Source organism: Rhinolophus ferrumequinum, chromosome 8 (assembly GCF_004115265.2).
Source record: "Rhinolophus ferrumequinum isolate MPI-CBG mRhiFer1 chromosome 8, mRhiFer1_v1.p, whole genome shotgun sequence".
NCBI classification, from domain to species: Eukaryota; Metazoa; Chordata; class Mammalia; order Chiroptera; family Rhinolophidae; genus Rhinolophus; species Rhinolophus ferrumequinum.
In genome coordinates, this window is record NC_046291.1 from 5449601 (window position 1) to 5476341 (window position 26741).

General features: G+C 40.4%; 2 protein-coding genes across 6 annotated transcripts in view; one reads left to right on the plus strand and one right to left on the minus strand.

Annotated features, from left to right (window-relative positions):
* LOC117025807 (UDP-glucuronosyltransferase 1-6-like) overlaps window positions 1–5235 on the minus strand; it is a 38934-nt gene extending 33699 nt beyond the window's left edge. Inside the window, exon 1 of the mRNA XM_033112031.1 lies at window positions 4272–5235. Coding sequence (XP_032967922.1) covers window positions 4272–5126 — 855 coding nt within the window. The 5' untranslated portion in view covers window positions 5127–5235. The remainder of the gene's footprint in view (window positions 1–4271) is intronic.
* A 4684-nt stretch (window positions 5236–9919) lies between these two features.
* The window catches only part of USP40 (ubiquitin specific peptidase 40), a 71161-nt gene continuing 54339 nt past the window's right edge, over window positions 9920–26741 (plus strand). For 3 of the 5 annotated variants that reach the window (XM_033111904.1, XM_033111905.1, XM_033111908.1), the window contains exons 1-8: window positions 9920–10026; window positions 11126–11343; window positions 13877–13944; window positions 15100–15213; window positions 17711–17875; window positions 19626–19772; window positions 22649–22792; window positions 24070–24198. In XM_033111904.1, the coding sequence (XP_032967795.1) occupies window positions 11145–11343; window positions 13877–13944; window positions 15100–15213; window positions 17711–17875; window positions 19626–19772; window positions 22649–22792; window positions 24070–24198 (966 nt within the window). In that variant the 5' untranslated portion in view covers window positions 9920–10026; window positions 11126–11144. Of the gene's footprint in view, window positions 10027–11125; window positions 11344–13876; window positions 13945–15099; window positions 15214–17710; window positions 17876–19625; window positions 19773–22648; window positions 22793–24069; window positions 24199–26741 lie in introns of those variants that run through there. The other 2 variants (XM_033111906.1, XM_033111907.1) reach the window with 2 other exon arrangements.

The window sequence follows — 26741 nt, forward strand, 5'->3', positions numbered from 1 at the left end:
TCCTGGGAGAGGGGTACAAGCAGGGTTTTCTACCTACAACGATTAGAGTCAGGAGAGTGGCAGCATCCTAGTTTGGGTCCATTTAGACAACAAGAAGACCCCAAAATGGTCACAAATGAGCACAGTGCAGGTCCACCTCTCCAGGGCAGGCACTAGCTCAGCAGGTTCGTTCTAAGAACAGGACGTCTGGAGGGAGAAAGGCTTAAGCAAGTGTGTGCAGGTAGGAGAAGCAAGAGGTGTTACAAACCTCAGGTTCTTTCCGGACCCTACTCTGCTGAGAACCTTGGCCTGGCTCCTTCCTAGCACAGCCTTGCTCTGGTGTTTGTGTTGCTAAAGAAGATGTCTGCAAAAAAACATGTGGCTGGGCTGTGCGTCCTGTTCCTATTCCCAGCAGGCCCGAAGGGACATTCGTTGGAAGCAGGACAAAAAAAAAAAAAAAAAAAAAGGAACTACCACCACTTTCTAAAACATCACCAGGGAGACGCCTTGCAAATCAAGAAGGTTTTAGAGAACATTTCTCTTTGTCCTTATGAGGTTTGACTGTTTCTAAGAATGGGGTGTGTGTGTGTGCACGTATGCAGGACAATAAGAAGAATCTGGCATGTCTGCCAATCACGATGGCAGGGAGGTCCTAACTGTGAGCTGCCCTAGAACGCCAGGCCTGTCCTGGGTGGTGTGAGCCTCACAGTGTCTTCAGGCAGCACTGAGTGTCCAGGCAAAGGACAGACTCTTCTCAGGGATTCCTGCAGAGCCAATGACCTAGCTTGGGACTTACATCAGTGGACAGAGGGGGGATACACCCTGGAATGAAACCTGAGATTTCCCAAGCAGCAAATGGAGGCTGCCAGGCATTTTAGTAGAGGGGAGATAGACCGGTGTGAGTGGGGATGATCTCATGACAGGACCAGGGGGATGTTTAGAAAGGTTGATCCTCGAATTACCCACAATTCATGAGTAATGGGGCCTGACCTACAAGATTTAAAAAGACCTGAAAAATGTTTGAGACTTGAAAAAAAGACATTCACTGAATCCAGCATACAAAAATGGCAAAATCAAATTAATAAATGTTTTATTAAATTGCTATACAAATATAGCTACACGTGAGTTGGTCCATCCACTAGGATTCAGCTCATCAAGTGACTTAGACAGTGTCTGTGGAATGGGACATGGAGGCAATTTAACCCCTCTGACAGGCGGCGGGGTCAGGGCTACAGAAATCAGTGCTCTGGGCCCAGGTCTCAGTACAGGTCCAAAATGGTCACGTGTGAATGTCCCATGACTAGACAAGGTAGTACAGAGAAGTACGGCTTGCCTGGCCACACATCTCCCGTGGGCACCTGTCTCACCATAGTGGCTGTGTCTGTGACTTCCCATTGGGGGAGGAGGGCAGTTGCCTCAATGTGGGTGATGGTCCCAGGAGCCAGGAACAGTGGGGAGGGACACAGGCCACTAAGTAGCCATGACAAAGAGACTACTCAGAAGAGACATGAAATAGGACTTCCACGTTCCTGCATTTACAATAATAAAAAGACCCTCGGGTACGGGGGTGAAGGGGGAAGAACACACCTGTGTGCTACACATTAAAGACCTCAGGCTATTTGGCCTCATGCCACCCCTGCTGTCTTCTCCGCTTGGCACCCTCTTCCCCCAACTTCTCAAGACCTCTCCTCTTCATCCTGCAAGGCCCCATATAATCACTTCTCTTTGTACCCGTTCTTTTCCTTCCAAAGTATGTTTCACAATTTGTAACTAATTCATGTCTATCTCCCTGCTGGATGCCAAGCCACGCACACAGAAGGCTCACAATGGGTATTTGTTCAATGAACAACCTTTTTGGTTAAATTAAAAAACAAAGGTCAACTGCATGTTATTCTGTAACACCACAAAACCAACAAATGTCATGTCCTCTGAGAGATTACAGACCGTGTGACATAACTCAAACATGGCCTTGACCAATTTCAAGGCATAGAAGTTCCCAAAAGGCCACAGGCAGGACACTTCCTGAAAGTCTCCATTCTACAGAGGGAGGCATCCAGCGTGAAGGACAGACACATGGGCTCTAAAATCAGAATGTCTGGGTTCGGTGTCCTATGAGTGTTCGTAGCAGAATTTTTCATCATAGCCGAAAAGTGAAAACAACCCGATGACCATGGACTGATGAACAGATAAACAACATATGACATGCCCATGAAATGGTATATTACTCAGCCATTAAAAGGAATGGAGTACCTTTCCTTTTACAAAAGGGATTTTGTGAACTCTAGAGTCAAGTCGATATCAGCTGAGGTCATCTTGCTCCGTAAAATCCAGGTGAGTTTGAGCCAAATGTTCATTCAAAGTCCTGTCCAGAGTCCCAGGCCCTTCCCCATCAGTGTGACCTTCCAACTCCTATTAATATTTGTAACTTCTGCTGAATCCTGTTCTCCCTTTCTATGTTCTCAGAATATTCTTTTATTTCAAAGCAAATGTAAGACCCAATCCCTGAAGCCACACCCTGATGGCAACTCTCAATGCCAGACTGTTTCATGGAGCAAAACTTTCATGAAGATCAAGGGTCCCTAAGACAAGTGCTGTCTCAACACAGCGCGAAGAAAACTACTCAAAACCACACAGCCGACCCTCTCATTCCTGAAAGTCTTCTCAGCGCTAGCAATTTCTCACCTGTCCCGTGACCCCGTACTGTGACCAGTCTCATCTCTTTGGTAAACTGAGAGTTCAAAAGTAGATGCAAATAAATATGGAAATTCAACATATGATAAAGATGACTTTCAAGTCAATAGATGAAAGATAGATTTTTTAAATTAAATTATGTTAGAACAATGGACTATCCGTTTAGAAAAACAATAAAGTTAGATTTGTATACTGTGTAAAATTCTCAGTGTAAAAAAATAAAACTATTATATGGGAGGGATTGAAAACATTAAGACACAGTGTGGAAAAAATGTTTATACATCTTAGGCTTAGAAAGACTTAAACAGATTGAAATCCAGAAACCATTCAAGAAAAAGTTAACCAGTTTGACTACCCAAAAATGCAAATCCTGTATGACAAAACATGAAGAAGAGCCAAGGAAAAAATATTTGCAGCATATATAAAGAGCCAAGTTTTAAAGTTCCTAATACTCAAGAGACTTGTAGAAATTAGCTATAAAAGGACAAATAGCCCTCCAAAACATGAAGAAAGAAAGTGAATAAATAATTCACAAAAGAGGAAATGCAAATGGTCCATATATCTATGAAAACTGAAGCAGCTGTGAAGAATTTTTGTACCAAAAAAGTAAAAGTTTGAGTATGGAAGCTGGAGAGGGTATGGAAAAACTAGAACTCTCATATATTACTGGCCAGCATGTCAGATTGTTCAATATTTTGAAAGCAATTTGTTGACTTTATTAAAATGTAATGTGTGCATACAGTTAGACCCAGCAATCCTACCCCAGAGAATTCTAGCCTACTACAATGAGAGTAAGAATATGGAAATACATGAATGTAAAGACCTTATTTTAACATATCTAGTACAATTTTATTTATAAAGGGTAAAAAAAAGCTTAACTATCAATCCACATTGGTTACTTGCATAAACTATGGCACGTCCAAAGTAAAGAATTTTATGCAACTCTTAAAGAGAATGTCCCAGGTTTGTATGTATTGACTGTAAAATTCCATAATTTATTGGCAAGTGAAAAAGCAAAGTAAAGGCAGTTTTTGAAGGTGTTAACCTGCTGCCTTCTCAGACAACTGGTGCTCTAACAATAAACATTTATTCTACAGCCACCACCCTCCAAAAAAAAGAAAAGAAAAAGGAAAAAAAGAAAAATCGAGGTAAAGAGCAACATGTCCAGTCTGATACCAGATTTTATTTTCATAAAACAAGTGTGAGAACTTATAATAGATATATGCATATATGTAAAGTAATTTCAGAAAAAAGATGTAAGAGCATTTTCCTACAGGGGTGACATTGGAGTAACCAAAAAGGAAGTTTCGTTTCTTAGTGTGTTTTTCAGTACTTTTACAAAAACAGTATTAAAAAAATGCAGCCTGGAAATGATATACAGCTGTATCGATTGCATACACATAGGCATCAAAGAGGACAGCTTTATAACATTTTCTAACACGCAATTAAATGAACTGGTACAAAATAATTTGTTGCACCAGAAAGAAATTCCAAATGTAACTTGTGTAAATGACAAATCAAGGTTCAGTAAGGAATCTTTGTTTTGCTTTTTTTGGGCAAAGACAGATTATTGTGAACACGCTAAAGGAGAGATAACTTACCTTTGCCAATGGCTTTCCCGGAAGGCAGTTGATACCTCCAACAAATATCATATTGGGCATCACCGGTTTGGGATAGTCCAACACAAAGTCAATTCGTAACAACCAAATTGATGTATGGCTGAAGAGGTCATATGCTGTGACTGTCGTCTGAAGAATCTCAGAGGCAACTTCTAAAGCCATCTTGAAAAAATGTCCACAAAATAAACGTTCCTCCAAGTAGAAGATGTGATTCCATACTTTCTCCCTGAAAGTCATGGCATCTGAGAACGCAGAGAGATCTCTAGGAACGTAAGAAAGAGGGCTGGGGCACTGAGCACCTTCTTCAAGATAGTAGCAGAATATTCCTCTGGCGAAGACCACAGATGGGAGTGAAAAATATTTGGCTACAATTAAGCCACACGTATCAAAAGGATCTAGAAACACTGCATCAAAAGAACTCTCTTCTATATATTTTACTAATTTTGTGTTATTAAACAAACTCCTACAACGTGAAAAAAAGTATTCAAAAACATTGTTGGGTGATCTCATTAACAAAGAAAATAAACTTTTTGCGTGAGTTTCCCAATGATAGTCAGAGAAAATCCTGAACTGACGATTCATATCTTCCAGGGTATAGGATGTGGAATAAGTCTTGACTGTAAAATTGGATGACTTTCCCATGTGCCAACTCACCTCTGGCATGACTACAACCACCTCATGCCCTCTGTGGGTGAGTTTCTCCACAACCGAACGCATGGTAAACCAGTGACTCCCATCCATGGGTACAACCAGCAGCTTCCCTGCTTGGGCAAAGCCAGGTGTCAGAAGGAGACACATACACAGAGGAAGGAAGCCAGTCAAAATTGCAGGAGCCATCGGATAGGTGCAGCCCAGAGCAGTTCAGCTGCTTGGATTCCAAGCTCGGGAAACAGAGTCGGCAGAAGATGTTCAGACATAAAACCTGCCCCAAGAGAGGACGTGTTTGCATACATTTATAAAACACACACACCATTCATTGCCAATGATTTACTCATAAGAAGATAATGAATAACAGCAATTGCTGAGGTGCCTCCTGGTGTGTTTTCCAGACAAGAATAGTTTTGATCTTTGCCTAGGCAGAGGTCACGTGCTGTACTGCAGTGCCAGTTTAGAAACAGAATTATTAAGCAATGCTTTTGGACTCTGACGACTCAGAAAAATAAAAAGGAAAATAAATTTCAGTAAAGCTGGTCTGTTTATGTTTGGAATTTGTCCCAAAGGAAAATTTGGATTGTTATCCTCAGACCAGCAGGCTCTTTGCCCAGAAAGACAATGGCATCCCAGGTTCCCAGGAAAGACTGGAAGCCCCTTACCACCAACCTCCTCACTGGCTGTGCAACTGCGCTTCACAAGGGTCTCCGCAACGCCCGGCTTCGCTGCTTGTCTTGTTCCACCTACAAACCCTCCAAGGCCTCTGAAATGGTGAAATAAGATTGACAACTCCACCTACATGGACAATTCTAGGGATGAGATGGGATGTCACTGCCATCTATTTTAAGTTGATATCCCCAGGTATGTCACATGCAATGGGTGGTCACCGGCCCAGTGCTTGCCAGAAGCCCTGTGCTGAAACTCCTCTCTCTTTCTCTGCTTTCCACATTCCTCTCTTTAGACCTCTACTCTGCGCTTGCCCCAATCGGCCTGGCGTCCGCCTTCAGGAATCTCTCTGTCTGTCTCCCACACTCTACCAAACACTCCTCGAGGTCAGGGGATATATCTTCTTGTGTTTGCACCCTCCTCTCTAAGTACCCATGCTATACCTCACACAGAGAGAGTACACAAGGAAAGTTTGTTGCACTGGAGTGGATTTCACTGTGCAAGTTTTCTAGACACCTTCATGGGGGAGTCAGCGGTGTCCCTCGTGGAAGACCCTGAGGAACATTTAGTCAGAGATTCCAGAGCCAACCTGGGACCATAACCTTTGTGAGGAGCCAGGATGGCTCCTTCCAAAACACATAGACTCTTACTACTAGACATTTGCTTAGTCATCATTTACCTTAGTGATTGGGGGACTTTCACATGAATGTCTGAAAAACAAAAATGGCCTTGAGTGAGCTTCCTTCGTGGGAGGCTTGCTTCACAGTAAATATCAAGAAACCAGAAAAATAATAGAAATTATCAGTGAACCCAAAAGCTGGCTCTTTGAGAAGGTGAATTAACTAGGTAAAACTCTAGCCAAAATGATCAGAAGAAATAATAATAACAATCAATTTACAAATATCAAGAATGAGAGAGGTGGCCTTATTACAGATTCTATAGGTATTAAAAGAATAAGAGACTATCATGGACAATTTTGTGACAATATATTCTACAACTTAGATCAAATGGACAAATTCCTTAACAGATGCAAACTACTAGAAGAATGAACAAACCGAATAGAAATAACATATGTATTTTTTAAATTAAAACTTAATTTGTCATTCAAACTTTCCCACAAATAAAACATCAAGCCCAGATGGTTTCACTGATAAAATGCTACCAAATATTGGAGTAAGAAATAATACATATGATCATTCCAGAATATATTCTGGAACATTGATCCAATATTTTCCAGTAGAAGCATAGAAAGCATCATAATTCATTCTGTGACACAATAGAATTGGTACATGAGGCCAGCATTGCCACATATCAAAACTAGAAAAAGACATTACAAGAAGGGAAAACTACGGACCTATACATCTCATGAACATAGATGCAAAAATTCTAAACAAAATTTTAGCAAATATGTGGTTGAAGACAGTGGCTTTCAAACAATTTGGTCCAGGGCCCACAGCAATACTTTACACATGACATAGAAATTCAGCACACAAATATGGATCTATGATTCTGAACTAAAAGTTCCACATAACTACCTTTATCCTTAGTATGCAGATATTTTTTATCCAATTCTATTCTATTCTCTTTCTTTTCCCTTTTTTCTCTCTTTCTGTTTAGGTATTGTTTACACCCCCCTCTAAATGAATTTTATAACCCACTAATAAGATGTGACCTTTAGTTTGAAAGGTTCTTGTTGATAGCATTGGGTATAGATTGCATAACAAATAGATTAAGTAACAGCATAGATAAGGAAACAATACCACATAAACTGCAAGTTTTCAAACCAGTGTTATGTTTTTTTTACCTTATGCCAATTATTTGAGGCAAAAATCCCAATTCGTGCAAAAGTAATCATGAACCTTAAAAGAATTGACCCCAAACACTGTTTGCAGGGGTGGGTCCCACAGAGATCTGCGGGGTTTCTGTGGGATTTCTGGCTGGTGGGTATGGGGGGGATCTAGGTGTGCTGGGGTTCTGTTGTATGCAGGAGGTCTGGCAACTATTTCAAATTTTAGTGAAAACAATTTTAGATGACTACTTAAAAAATAAGTGCGTGGTTTTGTAGCTCCATCCATCACCTGGACCGACCAACATGCCCATCTCTTCAACCCACCTCTGAAGCAAACTGTGTCATCTGTAGACACCTCAGCCTTTGGGAAGCTCTTTCATATAATAACAACTCAAAAACTGTTCCCCGGTCTTAATTTATTATATTCTGACCGTAGACATTATATTCTAATAGCATTGAGGTGCTGCCTCACTTGCTTCTAAAATGTCATGTATCTAAAACTCAGCTTTTGATTTCCTCATCTGAGCTCTGAGCTCTTCTTCCTCTCCCGGTCTTTGGGATGAAGCACAGCCAGCAAAGAAGAAGCAGTCAAAGGTCAGAAAGAGAAGCAGCAGGACAGAGTGCTATGGAGTTAGGGAGGACAGTCACGAAGAGGAAGGTGCCAAGGGGACAATGTGGCTGCGTGAAGCCTGATGAGAACTGAAAACAGGCTTTTCCCACTGTGTTTTTCTCATCTAGACCTTTTGCTTCCTAGCTGGTCCCCTGTTCTTTCCCTACCAAAACTCCCTGACTGAACATTCCAGCCACAGGAGCCTCCCTTAAAATGTTCCCGATACAAATCCCTTAGGCTGGCATTCACTTTGATTCCTGCCTTGCACCTTCATCTATCACTATTGCTGTTCTCAATCTCTCAAACCATTAGCTGAAGTCAAAAGAATTTTCTCCCTGTGGGGACAGAGTTCCAGAGAGCAGTTTCTAGGCTCTCGGCCTCACGTGGGAAAGTGCTGGCTCAGGTAGTAGATGGCCATCCGCTGTGACTAGTTGACCATCAGCTGTTACCGGTTAGCCATTAGCCACTAATATAACTGCTGTGGCTACGCTAGCAAGCATGGATTGCGGATTGCAGCTAACAAGTGGGGTTGGTTGATTGTCAGAGAAGCGGACGGCAGGTTGCGGATTATGTGGCTCCTGCTTCCTGTGTCTCTAACCCAGCCGCCAGCGAGAATATAGTGGTATGACTCTCCCCTATATATGGGGCCGTGGTGTTCCTTTTTGGCCTCACCATATCCTGCGTTCCTATGTGGTGTGGGGACAGAGTCCCAGAGAGCAGTTTCCAGGCTCTCGGCCTCACGTGGAAAGGTGCTGGCTCGAGTAGTAGATGGCCGTCAGTTGTCACTAGTTGGCCATCAGCTGTAACCAGTTAGCCAATTAGCCACTGATATAACTACCGTGGCTGCGTTGGTTGGTGAGGCAGTTTGTTGGTTGGCAGGCAGGGAAGCGGACAGTGGGGTGCAGGTCGTGTGGCTCCAAGCCTCCAGTGAGACTATAGTGGTATGACTCCTGTACCTATGGCTCCGTGGATGTTCCTTTTTGGCCTAGCCATATCCTGCGTTATGTGGGGAGCGGGACCAGAGACCCTGCATGACACCCGGCATGACACTCCCTCATTCATTACTAGATGGAGGCTGGATTGGTTAGGGGAGATGCCAGAAGCAGAGCCAAGATAGGCTATTAAAACAGTTCATGAAATGTGCTCAAGTCAGCAAGAGAGGATAATTTTGAAGTATTTTTAGTATACACTTGTTGTCATGCAGGTTCTCAGCTCCCGCTCCCTGCACAGGATATGGCTAGACACAGGAAGCAGGAGCCAGACCATCCGCAATCTGCCGTCAGCTTCTCTGCCAACCAACCAAGCTCAGCCATGGCATTTATATCAATGGCTCATGGCTAACCAGTAACAGCTGATGGCCAACTAGTCATAGCTGATGACCATCTACTACCCGAGCCAGCACCTTTCCACGTGAGGCCGAGAGCCTGGAAACTGCTCTCTGGGACTCTGTCCCCACACTTGTTTGTGTACGCTACTTAGAGTTGATGCAAACAACCACTGGGGGTGTTATAAAGGTTCAAGGTTAAGTGGAATATTTTTCACTGAAGATACACTGAAAAATGTCTTTGAAAGTGCGAGGCAAACTTGAAGCCCTACACAAACGTTGCTAATGTTTAGGTAACTTGGGAATTAGTCATGCCAAAAGACAAGCGATCTTTCTCTACTGCGACTAGTATGGGTTGCGAACAGCAATAAATACAAACTTTAAAATGTGACTGAATGAGTAGCCAGCTGACGGAGCCACGGGACTCGCGAAGCCCGGAGCTGACAGAGAAGCAAGCAATCACTGCCCTTGCAGGGCGACTCCCCAACTCTCCCGGCAAAAGAACTACATTGCCCCAAAGGCCGCGCGCGGCGGGCCGGCGGTCCCGCGGGGCATCCTGGGAGGCGTAGTCCACGCGTTCCATAAATCGCTCGCTGGGGGCTGCGGGAGACACTCCCGTGCCAATATGGCGGCGCCTACGTGGGGCGCGTCCGTTTGCTTCGAGTTTTGGCCGGGGCGGGGGTCTGGGCTTTAGGCAGTAAGTGGGGCTGGCGGCCGGAGTTCTCGGGAGGGACTTGGGAGGCTTAGGGACCGTGTGGGCGGCACGGCCTGAGGAGGGCGAGGCGAGGGACTGCCCGGGCCGGCCCCGGGACGCGGCGCTCTCCTGGCGCCGGGTCGGTGGTCCCCGGCCTCAAGGACCTCTGCCTCCTCGCGCCCCTGGGCCCCATGGTGACTTTGAGGGCTTGAGGGCCTGGCCTCGGCCAGAAGGGGGAGAGACGGGAATCCAGACCTCGAGCTCGAGGTCGGACTTGCGAGTACCATTTTTTTTGTGTGCTTTTCTTCTGAGGAACGGGTTGAAAAGGAAAATAATTGCATTTCATCGCTTCTTGTCACTTAGGACCTGTGCTAGGAGCTTTGCATTTCTCAACTCCAGGTGCCCTTCCTCCACACTCAAGTGAGACCTTGACTGAGTCCCCTAGGTCCCTAGGGCTAATGTCGGGATCACGATACATATTAGAGGGCCTTTTGCTCATTAATTTTAATGCCAATCTTTTTTACCCCCTGTGAACCTTCTCGGTTCTCCAGCTTAGGGAGCATGCACTAAACTGCTATGAAGATTAATTTGTTCCATTTAATTCATTTAAATGTCATAATCTGGTACAAGGAGTGTGAGAAGCAGAGATTTTAGGAAGTGATTGATGGTCCCTAGCCCCTTGTCAACTCTCAGAATCTAGGATTGCCTTTGCCACCCCAGCAGTAGTTTAGATATGGTGATGGGTTTTCTTTCCTCATTAGTGACGTCAATGTGCCTTTTTAAAAACAGCTACTGTTTGTTGTGGGCTAAACCCTGTGTGCTAAGTTCCTTTCTTTCATGATGTCATTTGACTGTTTAAATGACCCTGCTGTGAAGGGTGGTATCCCAGCTTATGTATAAGAACACAGGTAAAGTAACTTGACCACGGTCACTCAGGTACTGTATAGCAGGGATGAAAAAAACCCAGGTCTTGCACCTTCCAAAGCCCAGGCTGTATATACTAAGGAATGATTTAAAATAGATACTCCCAAGTATAAGATAGGGAGATGTGGGGAAAATGTTTTAAAAATAAAAGCATTTATATAACATGTCACTTTTTAAGGGGAGTATTTAGTTTCACCATGTTTGGGGACCTATTTGAAGAGGATTATTCCAGTGTGTCATATAATCAGTATGGAAAAGGGAAGAAATTAAAGACCAAAGCTTTGGAACCACCTGCTCCTAGAGAATTCACCAATTTAAGCGGAATCAGAAATCAGGGTGGAACCTGTTACCTTAATTCCCTTCTTCAGACTCTTCATTTCACACCTGAATTCAGAGGTATGCTATGTTACATGCATTTGATTAGTAATACGTACCCTCGTCTCTATGCGTAATTAATTATGCAAAATTACAAATAGAGTATCTTAACAGTGTGTTCTACAGCATATGTTTATTGTTGATGTAAGACATAGATTGGTAATTCTCTGCAGAGAAATGTGAAGCTTAAATTAAAAATATTCTGTAATTACAGTAATGTTGAGTAACCAAAAAATAAGGCAATGTATTTCTTTTCTAATTCTAAAATTTAAAATACAACATAAAGACAGTTTTATCATGAAGAGACAATTTTGTCATGAGTGCCAGCCTTCATTAGTGTTACACTGTTTGTATTTTTGAGTTTTAAAATTTATCCAAAGTAGTAATCACTTAAGACAGTTACCCAAAGCAATTACATCCTGCCATTTGGAGTGGAAAGGGGTGTTACATTATTTATACAGTCCACGATTGTATATGTGCAATTGTGAAATGCAGCAAACTGACAGCCTCATCTGATCCTAACTTGTTTGGCCTCAGGACTTGACCTGATGTGAGGCCATTTATAGCCTTCATTATTATCTCACTTGGGTGAATAGTCGTATATTTGTTACAGGAATATTAATTTCCTTGATTAGCAAATACTGTTGGTCCCAGACCCTGTTGTGGATTTAATGTTAAGATATGTAATCTTTTCTTCGTATTACCTTTCTAAAATCCAAAAATTCGGAATTCCAAAGACCCAAGAAGTTAGATAAAGGGATTATGTGCAAAGCAAATTAGTTCAATTTAACAGTGGATTAATTGTAAGAATATAGGGGAATCTCCCAGGCAGCCAGCCTGACCTCCTTGGACCCTTGATTTCTTGCCTCTGTTTCTCCATGTTTTATCTTATTCCCATCCCTGTCAACTAGCTTCCTCCACAAGGGTATTAATCTCTGTGTCCCCTTGATTTCAGGGTGAACATTACCTTCACATGGCCATGGTTGGGGTCCCCAGTTCTACATGGCTTGGTAGCCCAGCTCTCTAGTGTCTCCATATTCTGAGGGTAGCCAGCCTGTATCGAGGTTGCAACATCCCCCTTCCCACCACTACACTTATCAAATCTTTGTGATGTTTTCTGTTGCTTCTAAGCTTAGAAAGACCTCCTGCCTCCAGAGATTTAGTAAATATTTACCATAATCCCCTGCCCAGGGCTCCTCTAATGGATTGGGCTGCATGTATGATTTAAGAGGGGGGCCTCTTGGCCTCGACTCCATTGCCTCCATAAAAATACCTCCCTGATGCAGTCAGTAATTCCACCATTAGATAATTCGGCATGAATAAACAGATTCCTAGAGGGGCTAAAACTTTCCCAAGTTCTAATAACGTTGACATTAAACGGCTGCATGAAGTAGAAAAGTAGCCTTAAAAAAAGACTGAGACAGGTGTTTGGGGGGGTGGGGCGGGCAGGGCGTGTTGAGTACCTCTAAGCAAGGATAGGGCTGAGAGGCCCAGGCTGTCTGCCTTGGTAGCAAAGGATCTCGCTGGCCGACCACGTGGCTTGACAGTATGGAGTGTGCCTTCCTTGTAAGGTTGAGCATGATTCCTGATGCTCATTGAAGGGGTGGTATAACTGGGAGAGAATAAGGACTGGGGGAGAGACATCTTGGAGCTTTTTGGTATATCATATTTTATGGAGCAGAGCTAAATCGGCTTCCATCATACTCCCCAGTTCAGTGTAGTTGAGCGCAGTGAGAGAGAATGGGAAAGTCCTCATGCGGTTCCTATGCTTTCACCTTAGATTTGTAATTCATTTGTTCCCCATTCCTCCCAGTAACTCAGGAGGAATCGAAGCTTCCTACCAGAAACCACCACGGGCAGTGGTTGTCAGTGGGCGACCACACCCATCCCATCCCTTCTCTCCCTGGAGGATATCAGAGTTCCCCAGTGAGCGACTCCAATCTAGGTTTGAATACGGACTTCCCAGCAGATTCAGATAGTCCCCCATTGGCTGGCATAGCCAGACACTGGATTGTAAAACATTCTGGAGACTGTCCCTGGGTTGCCAACTTATCTTTCTAGGTAAGATCACTACCATCTGTTACCACCTTCAACACAGGGAAGACATTTACATACCACAAAAAAACGACCTGATTTCAGAGGTAAAGTTGGTCCTTCTCACGAAAGGATGGGTGGAAACCTCACGTGTGGCTTGTAACACATGCGACACTGGCATATATTTGTGTTGTGTTTCCCAGTAGGATTCCTAATATTCCTTATGTGGCTTTAGTGACCCACAGCTATAGGCAGTAGGAAGCCATCCCAGCTTCCTGATGTTCCTGTTTTTAGTTTTATATGCATATTTTCCTTTTACAGATCTTCCATACTTCGTACAACCCTCTGTAGAGTCAGTGGTTAAAAGTAATGTTACCAGAAAGTAAAATGTGTAGAGTAAGGACATGAATATTGCCACAGTCACGTTTTTGAATCTTTAACTGATTTTACTTCCTGGTGGTTTTGGTTTTCTAAGATGAAATAATGTCATTTATATCTCTGATTCTACTTTTTTGTTTAGAAGCTTTATTTTCTCTTGGCCCGGAAGAGCTTGGTTCTTTAGAGGAAAAGGATAAACCTGATGCAAAGGTATTAAATCTGTGACTTAAAGAGGTTTGGGGGAGTATTGAGGAAATGTTTTTAAGGAAAGAATTCCTTTTTCATAGAAATCAATAAATTTATTAATTACCAGACATGATCCTTATTTTCCCAGAGCGACTTGGCCTACACCCTATTGGTAATGGGATTTTCTTTCACAAAAAGAATCACTTTTCCAAATATAATGTTGCTGCTGCAGCTTTATAGACGCAGCGCACTCTCCACTATGCTTGTTCTTCTGGTGAAGGAGAGATTTGCCAACTGGCCACACTAGCCTATCAAAATCTCTCCTTACTGTACTGACTTGTAACAACAACAAATAGAGACCATTATTCTTTCAGTTTGGTATTCTGGAAATAAATTGAGTAAGGAGTTGGCTTATTATAAGTGCAGATCTAATCCTGTCCCTCCCTTGCTTAAATATCATTCCGAAGTTTATCATTTGCAGGCTAAATTCTACGCGTCTTACTGCGAATCTTTTACGATCCAGCCTCGTGCTCCTCAGTCACCTGTGTGGCGAAGGGCCAGGTTGTGTGTATTTTTTTAAATTCCCAATCGGTTGCATATCATCTTCTGTAGGATATAATAAAAATGTTGTGACAGTGTCAGGTTGCCATAAACGTTTCCAAAGGCTTGTTCTGACCTTAGATACTTAGACTCGGTTCACAGACCAGGCTCTGAGCAGCGCCCTCACTCCGCCCAGCCCTCACTTACCAAGTAAGGCAGGAACTGGCTTGGAACACGCAGGAAGAAAGCTGTCTGAACCCCAGGGCGGGGTATTTGTGACTGGAAGATTCAATAAGGGGAGCATGTCTGTATCAGATGTTTTAGAGAAGGAATGAATGATTCGAGACTTAAATTACTCTGTAATCACTTGGGTAGTTTATTAAGGCCTACTTGGGTTTTAATGTTGATCTGAACTGTGTCAAGATAGAAAACTCCAGATAGCTAAAACATTTTGGATTGAACTTTCAAAGAAAAATGAATTTGAACAAGTTCACCCTTTATAATAAGATATTTATAAACTTTCTCCTGGGCAAACTAAATAAACTAGGAGAGATGAGAAAACTATTATGCAGTTCTTTCAAAAAGCCCCAACCAATATTGAAAAGACTTCATTTAGAAATGCATTTGTTTCTCATTTAGGTTCGAATCATACCTTTACAGTTACAGCGGTTGTTTGCTCAGCTTCTGCTCTTAGACCAGGAAGCTGCCTCCACAGCGGACCTCACTGACAGCTTTGGGTGGACCAGCAATGAGGTACGAAGGTCATCTTCTCTAGGAAAAGTTATCAGCAATCGAGGAAACACCGGTTTTATATGCTATCTCATTTCCTTTAATTTTGTTTTAGGGTCTCAAGATATTATTTAAATATTTACTTCTCATTTTAAATAATTACAAGCCAGAAATATAGTTTTAGACCCTTGCTGTAAACAGGATTTTATGAATGGTTGTGATTTGGGGGGTGGGGAGAGGGTTATGGATACAGGGAAGGGTGTAAACTGATTTTTTACAATTTCTACTCTCAGAATCTTTATGTAGCATTGTTGAGATACAACACCTGTTTCATGGAAATTATCATTTATATAGCGAACGGTTTAATCAGCTTGAAAAGCTGACTAGCAATATTCTGTCTGCCTTTGTCACTTGCTTTTGTGTTTGAATCTGGATGTTCTAATTTGAATACTTGCTTCAAACAAAACAGTGAAACCATCCTTGGCAGGTCTTTTCATTTTCCCTGTCCTGCCTTTCTCTGGACTCTCTTCATTTTCTTTCTGTATCCTGTTGTAAGACTGTCATTTTTCTCTTTTGAGTTCCTGAAGGATATTTCACTATAAACAAACAGTAAACATTTTGTCATCAACAAGTAAAGGTGCTTGTCAATACTGAATGAACTGTGAGCTATACAAAATTAAACAAAACCATGTCCGCAATTTTTTTATGGAATAGATATATTCTTGCAAAGACAAGAGATATGGGAGCCAGAATTGAAAGAGGCAGTGAGAAGAATAATGTTATGTTGCCTTCAACAATAAACTCTGAACCATGGTCTTCTAACAGGAATGCTCCTTAACTAGACAGTGCTATGTGGTTAAAGAGGTAGAGCTTAGGAAGTAAACAGGGTAATAATCCATTCCCTAAACAGTATATGTTGCATTTCTGGTGTAGGGCAGCTGCTTAGGGTTAATTCCTTTTACTTTCCTTGTTTTAAACATAACTGCTTGATTCAGATATAATTCTCATGCCATAAGAGTCACTCTTTTAAAGGGTGCGATTCAGTGGGTTTTTAGTATATTTACAGAGTTGTACAGCCAGCACTACAATCAATTTTAGAACATTCTCACCACTCCAAAAAGAAACCCCAGGCCTAGTGGCAGTCTCCCTCCCCCAGCTCCTTTCCGCCAGCCCCTGGCAACCACTAATCTACTTTCTAGCTCTAGATTTGTCTATTCTAGACGTTTCACAGAAATGGAATAATACAATATGTCATCAGTTGTAACTAGCTTCTTTCACTTAAAATAATGTTTTCAAGATTCCTTTGTGTTGTGGTATATATCAGCGCTTCATTTCTTTTGAATGCCAAGTAATATTCTATTGGTTGTGCCACGTTGTTTTTTTTTAATGTAGTCATCAGTTCATGGATTTCCCTTTGTTTTGGATTATGAGCTTCCACTAATGTGCTGGTTTCATACTTCTTAAAGCCGTGAAAAGCTTATTTATGTCTAAATAAAATCCTGCTGGGAATTCTTTAGGACTGCACCTGAGTGGCAGACAGGGTCTCTGAGGTACCTTTGGCGAATTTAGGATTGTTTAGAAGCAGCTTAAAAACTTGCACAAGCTTTCTGTTCTATCAGTGCCAGTGATATTGAAGACATTTATATCCTCTAGTGTCTTGTATGTTAAAAAAAACAAGGAAAAGATCCTGAGGTCCACATCTTGCTCCAGTTGTCATCCACTTTGTGTATGAAACTTATCTTTAAAATTGTCTTCCCTCATTGCCTCTACTTCTGCACCTTGGGTTTGTTCCTCTGCCTCCTTTCTTGTCAGGGTCACTCATGATGTCCATGTGCCAAGTCCAGGAGACACTGCTGTCACTCAGCGGGCTCCTAGTGCACTCAACGCCCCTCCTTAAAGCTCCCGCTGCTGCTGGTTCCCTGGCTCCCCAGGACCTCCGGTCCCTGCTCCCTTTCTCTGCTCCTGTGCCGGCCGCTCCTCTTCTCCACTCGTAAGGGTTGGTGGACCCCTTGGCTTTGCTGTCTAAGTTCGCTGTATTAGTCTGTATTAGTCTTGTTTTAGTTGGTCTGGATGTCAAAGCGGTAAATTCTCGTTCTTGTCATATGCTGGTGATTCAGACTGTTCACCAGTCCGTCTGATCTGAGTGAGATTTCACTGTGCGGGCACGGCCGGTACTTAGCGACTGCGCTGTCCCTGCCTTGTTCCTTCTCTCTGCTGTCTGGTGGCCTCGTGAGTGGTTTCCCACCAGAAGCAGTGCGCTTTCCTGTTTTCAAGTGAGTTGAGTTACTTGGACACACTGAACACCGCCTATTCTTATTTTCAGTTTGTAGTAAAAACTAACAGTAGGTGGTGATCTCTTAACCTGCCCTCAGCTCGTTTAGATTAGTCATCCTTATATGTGATCAAGGCTTACCTTGGGATGTCTTGATAAATCTTGTGTTTTTTAACTAATATCACTTTAAAACTCTGTTTTAAAAAATCTGAAGCACAAAATTACATTGAAAAGTTACCTGTTTTATAGGAAATGAGGCAACATGATGTGCAGGAACTGAATCGAATTCTCTTTAGTGCTTTGGAAACTTCATTAGTTGGGACCTCCGGCCACGACCTCATCAATCGTCTCTATCACGGAACCATTGTTAACCAGATTGTTTGTAAAGAATGTAAGAATGTCAGTGAAAAGCAGGTGAATATGCAAGAGTATTTTAGTAATAAGTTATATGGTAAAGTGTAATTCATGTCATTAAATCTGTGATGATTACCGCCTGAGGGTTAACGTGTTTATTACCAGAAATAACTGCATCCGTTTTCTCCTTTTACTCTAGCCACACCTAAGGCATAAATTTATAATCCAAATGTCTCCAAGTAAACTGAAAAAAGCAAATATCTTAAAACATAGCTTTACTGTTTTATTCAGTACTCTAATATTTAGAAAATAGATTTGAGAGATGTTTACAGGGAGAGGTCTGTGGCCTCATGAGAAAAGCCCAATATCATCGTGGTTGGTGGTTGGATTATTATAAAAAAAGTTAATTAGGGAAGTAATTAACATAGAAAATTGATAAACATCTGTAATAAATGTTGGATTTAGTTTATTAATGTCTTTGAGAAAGTTCATTTGTGTGTGTGCTTATGTTTAAAATATATGTTTAAATATGTATATAAAAAATATATGTAAAGCTGTTATAGTCCTCTTGAAACTAGTGTAACCTTCAAGTTTTTGTCATAACACAGATTGCCCATTTAATCTACTTGGGAATTAGACATTGGAAATTTGTTCATGTAAATATAATAATCTCTGCTTGCTCTACAAATATGATATAGCAAATGAGTTTGATTTCATCACTGAACAGTTGTCCCTTAATGAAATCTCCTTTTGTGATGGCACAAGTTACAGAAAATTTCTGCATTTGACTATATAAGTAAAAAATTAAATATCGTTTTCTAAATGTTGCATTAATTGCTATTTTGGAATATATATAATATTTTTCTTTTTTTTCTTTTCTCTATCTCTTTTTTATGAGAGTGGGGATAAAAAGTACTTTTGGATCTTATTGCCTGTGCTAATAGGTTTGGCCCAGCCCAGTTTGGAACTATTAAGATGTTGTGTGTCTTTGAATTACTGTATGATTGACTTAACTGTAATAATAATTCACAAAGTAATTTCAAAACATAATGTATATGAGGCCACATGAGAAATTACAGACATTAACTTTTCACTTACATATATTATAAACTTATGCAAATGTTTTGTTACTTTAGATTCCACCATGAACTGATTAGTGCTCTGCTTTTTACAGTCCCCATAACCCCTTTAGTGCTATTATTGCGCGCAACACACTACACACACACACATACACACACACACACAAAACCCCTATAAATATGCTTTAAACTTGTCAAATTGTAAGTGTTTATTACTAGAAACATGTTGTAATACAAATGTAGCTGTAGAATTGATAGACTCCCATTTTGCAAAACACCCTCCTCTTAATTTCATAAAACACCTTTTTGTCCTGGCTCAAAATAGTTTTTTTTCTTAAAACTTCCTCAGTAGGTCTTAAACCAGACTTGACAGAAGAGGGGTAGGTGGAGTTTGCACTGGAGAATTCAGCCCTGCCCTTGCTCTTCTGGTCTAGAGGCTAAGACAGTACTTCTCAGTCAGAAGTGTGTTCAGTGGTTTGTTTTAGCTCCTGAAAAAGCAGGTTTTATTGTTTCTACAGTGAACTCATGAGCTAGTTCCTGATGTAGTTTGAACTAAGCTGCGGTTTGACTTAGAAAGGATAATTTGGTGTTAGGGACTTCACAGTGATCTGTACCTTCATATGTACAGTGTTTTAGGAAAAATATATCTGGTAGTTCCCAATATATGGATGAGTTGGTGATGTGTTTGTGAAATTGTTTTTTTTTAAATCTCTTGTTTATGTGTATTTCAGGAAGATTTCTTAGATCTAACCGTAGCGGTCAAAAACGTATCAGGTTTGGAAGAGGCACTCTGGAACATGTATGTAGAAGAGGAAGTTTTTGACTCTGACAATTTGTACCACTGTGGGACTTGTGACAGGCTGGTGAAAGCCGCAAAGGTAAAGAGAGATGCACTGCCTTTTCTTAGGGTGCCCGCTTAATGCTTGGTGGCTGGAAGGTCTCTGTCAAGAGAAATCAGCTTGTATGAAAAGGTTGGGAAGACAAACGAAACCCTTAATTAATACTAAGGATTGAAAAGACATTTACATTATACATATCTGTATTTTAATTTTTTACAATAAAGAATTTGTTTAAGCTTTCAACCCAACAGTTCTCTCAACTTCTTTCTCTCCTAGGAAAAATGTGTTTATACTTCAGTGTTTCTTAAATATACCTGTTTTTGATGAACTCTCCACATCCCTGCTTTTTGCAAATTACCATTGTGAAGAAGGCTGTATGTTTTTATTACTGCCAACCAAGAAACTTGTTGAGCTTCCCTTTCTTTACCTACTACTGTGAAAGCAGATGGCTTTCTTCATTTTGTGCATATACAGTTATTTTACAGTCTGTGTGTACACACAGACACACACACGCACGCACACGATAAGAGTCTGCATCCCTCCCTGTTCCCTCCCCCAGTTGGAGCAGGGAGATATTTAATTTGCTAATTAAAGGCTTGACAGAGTATGTCTGGGTTTCTCTTTGTATAGCAAAACAAAATATAGGACAAAAGGAGGACAAGATGTAAGCAACTGATTTCTTCTGCAAGAGAATCAACTCTGCTGCTGTCATTTTTATCTGCAGTCCATTTGCTGGTGGATGATATCATAGGCTCCTCATAGCGTTGTAAACTTGAACTCAGTTTAGTTAGTGATTATTGTGCACTGACTTGAACCACAATAAAAGATACAGGTACCCCCCGTATAACACGGTTGTTAGGGTCTCTGAAAATGCCGTGTTATACGAAACAGAACTAGTACAAAAAAGGGAGTTAGGTTCCAAAACTTAAAAAAACATACTATTATATTTTTATAATTAAGAGAAATGTCTTTATTAAAGCAATTTTCACCAAAAATACAACATTAATATGTATTAAATAATGTTTTCTTCGTCATCACTACTAAGTACCATAAACTGAGGGCGTTTTCTTTTTCACAAGATATCTTCATCCTCTGAACTTAATACACCACGAACAAAATGGATTTAAAATTCTAATAAATTTTAAAATTCTGCAGTCAAATCTGATACAACATCCACACCGAATGAAAAATTTCAAATGGGATATCTTTTGCTCTTAAAAACTCTTATTCCGTGTTATTCAAGGATTTCCCTAATTTCCGATGAGATCTCTTTTGCTCTTAAAAGCGCTTATTACACTCTGTGTTGTTCAGGGATTTCTCTAATTCTCGAACCCTGTTAGAGTGAAACCATGTTATAGAAATGCCGTGTTATACGGGGATTACCTGTATATCTTTGCAGTTACTCTGTTATGACAGAGATAGCACTATTCCTAGAGATGACAATTACTGCATTTTCCAACAAAGGAAATGAGGATTGATTTAGATGACACACTATATTGATTTGGATCCTGGTGATCGTAGGTGAAAATGGAATAGAAACAATAAACTCCATGCCTGTAGCTTTCATAATAGGATTTGAAACCAGGGTGAATATTATATTGTTCAGTACGTATTTCCATCCAGCCTTTGCCCCTTTATAAAACCCAAAGAGGTTTCCTTTTTGCTTGTTTATTATTGTATTTCACCTTTGATGAAGTTCAGAGGATGAAGAGTCTTGGAAAGAGATTTAAATACATTCTTAATTTCACTTGAACTTAATTTGCACATTAGTAAAACAATAACCTTTTATTAAACAAAAGCAGTTATTTTATTCACCTTTTATATCATTGGTTTAGTTCTTTTTCAGTGGATATGTTTTGATTTTGAAACCTTTAAATTGCCTTCTGTTGTAGTTGCATTAAATTTATTGCCTCTAAGTTTAGGTTCAGTTGTGCTGCCTAAATTAATGCAGATTTGCTTGTTCTGAGCAGTGTTTTCTTCCTCAGCCACTCAACTGAGTAGCTACTTGTAGTTAAGTTACTCTGTTGTGTTTGTTTTTTAGGTGTATTATTTGAGCTTGTTTGAAAATCTGCCATGTTGTTAAATTGCTTTCTATCATTTAACTTTTTTCACCCACTGGATTTATGGAATTGTTTTGTTAAATATATTTTTAGGAATGTTAGATATTTTTGATTTGGGATACATTTATATATAAGGAAGGATATTTTTGCCCCTGCCCCACATGTGTTTAATTCAAAGGGGTTGGGAAAAGCTGATGACTTTTAAATAAAAAGCAGCTTACTTTAGTATTTTGAATTAAAACAAAAAATATCTTCTTATCTGCTTTTAAGAACAGTAACTGTAAAGCCCCAGTCAGTGGATCTTAACATTTGGGAATTAGAGCCCTTTTGAAAGTCTAATAAAAGCTAGGGATCTTCTCCCCAGAAAAATACATATACATGTACAATTTTCATATAATTTCAAGCGTCTGGATCCATTGAGACAGGTTCCTAGGTCCCAGATTAAGAACTCCAGTAGTTGAGTAAATAAAAAGAACTGTGTCTGTGAGATCAAGTACAGACCCCAAAGGAGGAAGGTGAAGGCTGGGCCTTGGGCAGGAAAGAAGCACGAGAGGGGGCCACCCAGTCAGCACACTCACCAGGTAGCTTTGATTTTAGGATGTGAACACTAAAAACATAAAACTGGGTTGTAAATTTTCAGTTGTAAGCGTAAATGGGTGATGTCACCTTTCATTCCATAAAATAAATACATTTATATCAGGGCTGTATTCAGTCCATGGTGATGAATTTATGTGATTTAAGGACATATTTCTCTTAAAACTGTGTCAAAAGTTGCTTTGTCGTGTGTTAAGAAATATTATGTATTCTTGTATTTAACTGCATTTTAAAAACTTAAAAAATTTTTCTTTTTAACAGTCGGCCAAATTACGTAAGCTGCCTCCCTTTCTTACTGTTTCATTGTTAAGATTTAATTTTGATTTTGTGAAGTGTGAACGATACAAGGAAACTAGCTGTTACACATTCCCTCTCCGGATCAATCTCAAGCCTTTTTGTGAACAGGTTTGAATTATTTTATTTTGAAATTCTTTTTTTCCCCTCTCAAGATTGAATCTTTAATTGACTTGATTTTCAGTTGGCTCTTTGCAGAATCTCAGCCATGGCACTGGCGTTTAGAGCTGCGTGATTCCTTGTTGTGGGGGCTGTGTGTCCCCTGCATTGTAGGATGCTGAGCAGCGTCCTTGGCTTCTACCTGCTGGGTGACAGGAGTATCCTCGCCCTGCCCCCCACCCCACTGACAAAAATGTCCTCAGACCTTGCCAACTGGGGGGAGGGCAGTGGGTAAACTCACATCCAGCTGAGAACCACTGGTTTATTACAGTTGTTTTGAATTTCCAAAGTATGGATTTGTTCTCTTTGAAATAAAAATAAAAATTTAAGAACAAAATTAGAAATGATCCTGCATTAGGAAAAATTACCATTAATTCGTACTTCGCTATCTGAATTTAGTTTCCTTTAGATGCAATAAATTAAACATCTAGAAAGTGAACAGGTGATTGGAACTTCATTGTTCTAGAATTTGTAATCCTTAAAGACACAGGCAAGAAAACGTTTTAAAAACAAATTAATTTCATAATCAACCTACTCTATAAGCCATTTTAAAAAATTTTCTATATGATTTCTACACATGATGCCAAGATCAGAATGATGAAACTGATTATTTCTTATTATCATTTTTTATATATTATGACACCATTTATTAGCTAACTATTGTATTTCTATGTATAAAAGTTCAAATGGGCCTTCCTCTGCTTGAAGCCTAATTACTGAGCATTTTGGGGTTGTTTTATTAATTACCATGTTATATATTAAGATGGCTCTTTGAAGCACATGACAAATCCAATTGGAGTACAGGAAAAATTCAACAGCTAAAGAGCACATTTATAAAGCAGTACAATAGGTATAATACAAAGATGGGTCTGCTAAAACTCACAGACTCACTGATAGGGTCGTGTTTTCATTATCACATAAGACTTACATGATCTTAGCCATAGTCCATAAAAATAACATCGTGTTGGGGTATAGTTTTCATGTTTAAGAAGCAGAATTTGGTGTGGTGTGATTGGTATTAGATCAATGATAGATAATTTCTATCTAATAATTGAGAATTTTAAAATTTAAAACCAGTTACTCAAATTTATCTTAATTTACCCTTAAATAACTAATAAATAGTGAAATTTCTTATTAATTACAGTAGTTGAAATTCTCTTTTCCCTTTGGTTATGTATCTTCCGATTTCGTGTAAGCTATATCAATGTTTATGTTCTTTTCTTTTGTAGAGTGAACTGGATGAGTTGGAATACATGTACGACCTCTTCTCGGTTATCATACACAAAGGGGGTTGCTACGGAGGCCATTATCATGTGTACATTAAAGACGTCGACTGTTTGGGAAACTGGCAGTTTCAAGTGAGCAGAGACAGTAGTTCAGAAGTATCTTTGCAGTTGTTTTCCTTTTCTAGTCCTATTATTTGGTGAGGAAATCTTTTGCCATTTATTATGTATTCAGTCTGTAAAATACTTTCAGAAGCACTGAAAGTCAATATAGAGAGAAGTTTTTAAATTTTCTAAATAATTTCACACAAGAAAATAATCAGCATAGTACAAACACTTCACCTAGATTCTCCAACATGTTGCCACGTTTGTGCAAGCACACACTGTACACACAAACACACACACACACACACACACACACACACACACAGAGTTAACATTATCATTGTTAGTGCCGGATCGTTTGAAATTAAGTTGAAGCCTTTATACCTAAATACTTTAATGTTCATCTCCTGAGAACAAAGACATTCTCTTATATAAGCGCAGATCAAAATCAGTAACTTCAGCATTGATGTAATACTATTATCTAATATGTAGTTTATATTCAGGTTTCATCAGTTGTCTGATCCAAATCCATTACAGCATTTTCTTCACCACTCTCATATCAAGTCCAGAATGATGCATTACATTTAGTTGGCATGCTCGTAAGTCTCCTTGAATCAATAATCGTTCCTCAGCTTATCTTTTGTCTTTCATGGCACCGACCAAAGATGGTGAAGATTTTCCTCCTATATAGTCTTCTAAAAGTTTCCTAGTTTTGCCTTTCACATTTAAAGCTCCGTTCTTCCTGGAATGGTTTCCTATGAATGGTGTGAGATTTTTTTTCCATGTGGGCATCCAACTGCCCATTCCCATTTATTGAATAATCCATTTTCCCCACTAATCTTCAGTGCAAGTTCTCTTATATCCGTTGTTTGCTTGTGTGTGAATCCATTTGGGACTCTTTTCTGTTCCGTTGTTCTTTTGTTCTATTTGTAGGCAAACACCATATGGTTAATTTTTGTAGCTTTATCATAAGTCATGATATGTGGTAGGACAAGGCCTCCTGATGTGCTGTGTTTCTGCAGGAGTGTTGTGCCCAGCCTGGTTTTTTATGCTTCTGTGAACATTTCTAGAATCAGCTTGTCAATATTCATCACACACACAAAGTAGTAGGGTTTTGAATCTACGTATGAAAACAAAATACATCTTTTCATTTTTTTTAGAGCTTCTTTAACCTCTTATAAAAATTTTTTATAATTTTCTCAAGAAAAGAACTTGCAGATATTCTGACGAAGAGCCCTACCTGGGAATCTAGTTGCAGTTATTTACAATGGGAAAAATTAGAAGGTACTACACACCAACCCCAAACTCGCAACCAGTTTTCTAACTGTAACTGAAACACAGTAAAGTGTCAGTATGTAAGTTACAAACCATCATGTTACGATGTAGAAGACTTAAAACATCTCTTCCTGATTATCAAACAGGTAATGTTGTTAATGGATAGTTACTCACAAGTAACTATCCAACGGCCTTCAAGCACAGCCCCTGTAGTGACATTCAGTTTGCTTTCTGGAACATCTGTGTGTTTCTGATGCTCTATAGGTTGTACTTGGAATGTCTTGAGAGAGGTGTATGTTTTATAAAGTTTGGATATTAAAAAAAGCAAAGCTGTTCCACCGGGAAAATGTTTCCCAGGGAGATGTTCTGTGTGGCTAGAGCTGTACTTCGTATGTTTTGGAGTGTTTGACTAGTGTGTTGAAATGGAGTTATCTTTGGTCTATTGGTTTTATAACCATCTTGCTAAATCTTATGTCATAGACATCTTTGGGAAAAGAGAGTTTTGTTTCATCCTTTCCAGTCCTTTGCTTCCGTTTGCTTTATTACTGCGACTCCAGTTCTGGGTTAGGAAAGCCATTCAAGAGTCGCTGTTGGTGCTTGTACCACGTGCGCCCAGATACCGGTGTGCTGGGCCCGTCCCGATCAGATGGGGAGAAGCACTGCTGTCCTCCTGGGGCGAGTGCAGCCTCAGTATTTCCAGGCTCCGTGGAGCTCATTCTTACCACCCCCACTGCTCTCTTACGGTTCCAGGCCCTGTAGCAGAGCGCGCTTATTCCGTCGCGCGTTCTCTCCCACCTTTCAAACAAGTACATTAGCTTTATTCCACTCTCTCGAAAAGGTGAAGTTGAAGCCTTTCATTAGATTCTGATAGAAGTTTGTGAACAGGTCTGATAAGTACTTGGTATCTCTTCATTTATTTTTTTCTGTTTGCCTTGCCCGCTGTAGTTCTGTTTTGTTTTTTTTCCTTCTAGTTATGCGTCCACGTGTTGTAACCTTTTCCCCAAAATCGCCATGTCTCTTCAGCCTTAGAAAGTGCTGCCACTTTGAAAGCTTAGAGGCTGCCAGTTCAGCCTCCGCCTCAGAGAGTGTGTCTCTGCTTTCCTTAGTGCCTGCTGCAGCTTTTGCTCAGCCAGTGTTAGATTTCAGGCACTTTTCTAGCTGGTGGGATTTATCCCCAGTCTTTTGATGCATAAAAATATTTATTTACAGTTTCATTTTCAAGTCTGTCGTTGAGGTCATGGACAGAGGCAGCTTCACACTGCAGTGAGGCAGCGTGTCTCAAGAGTCATGCTGTATTC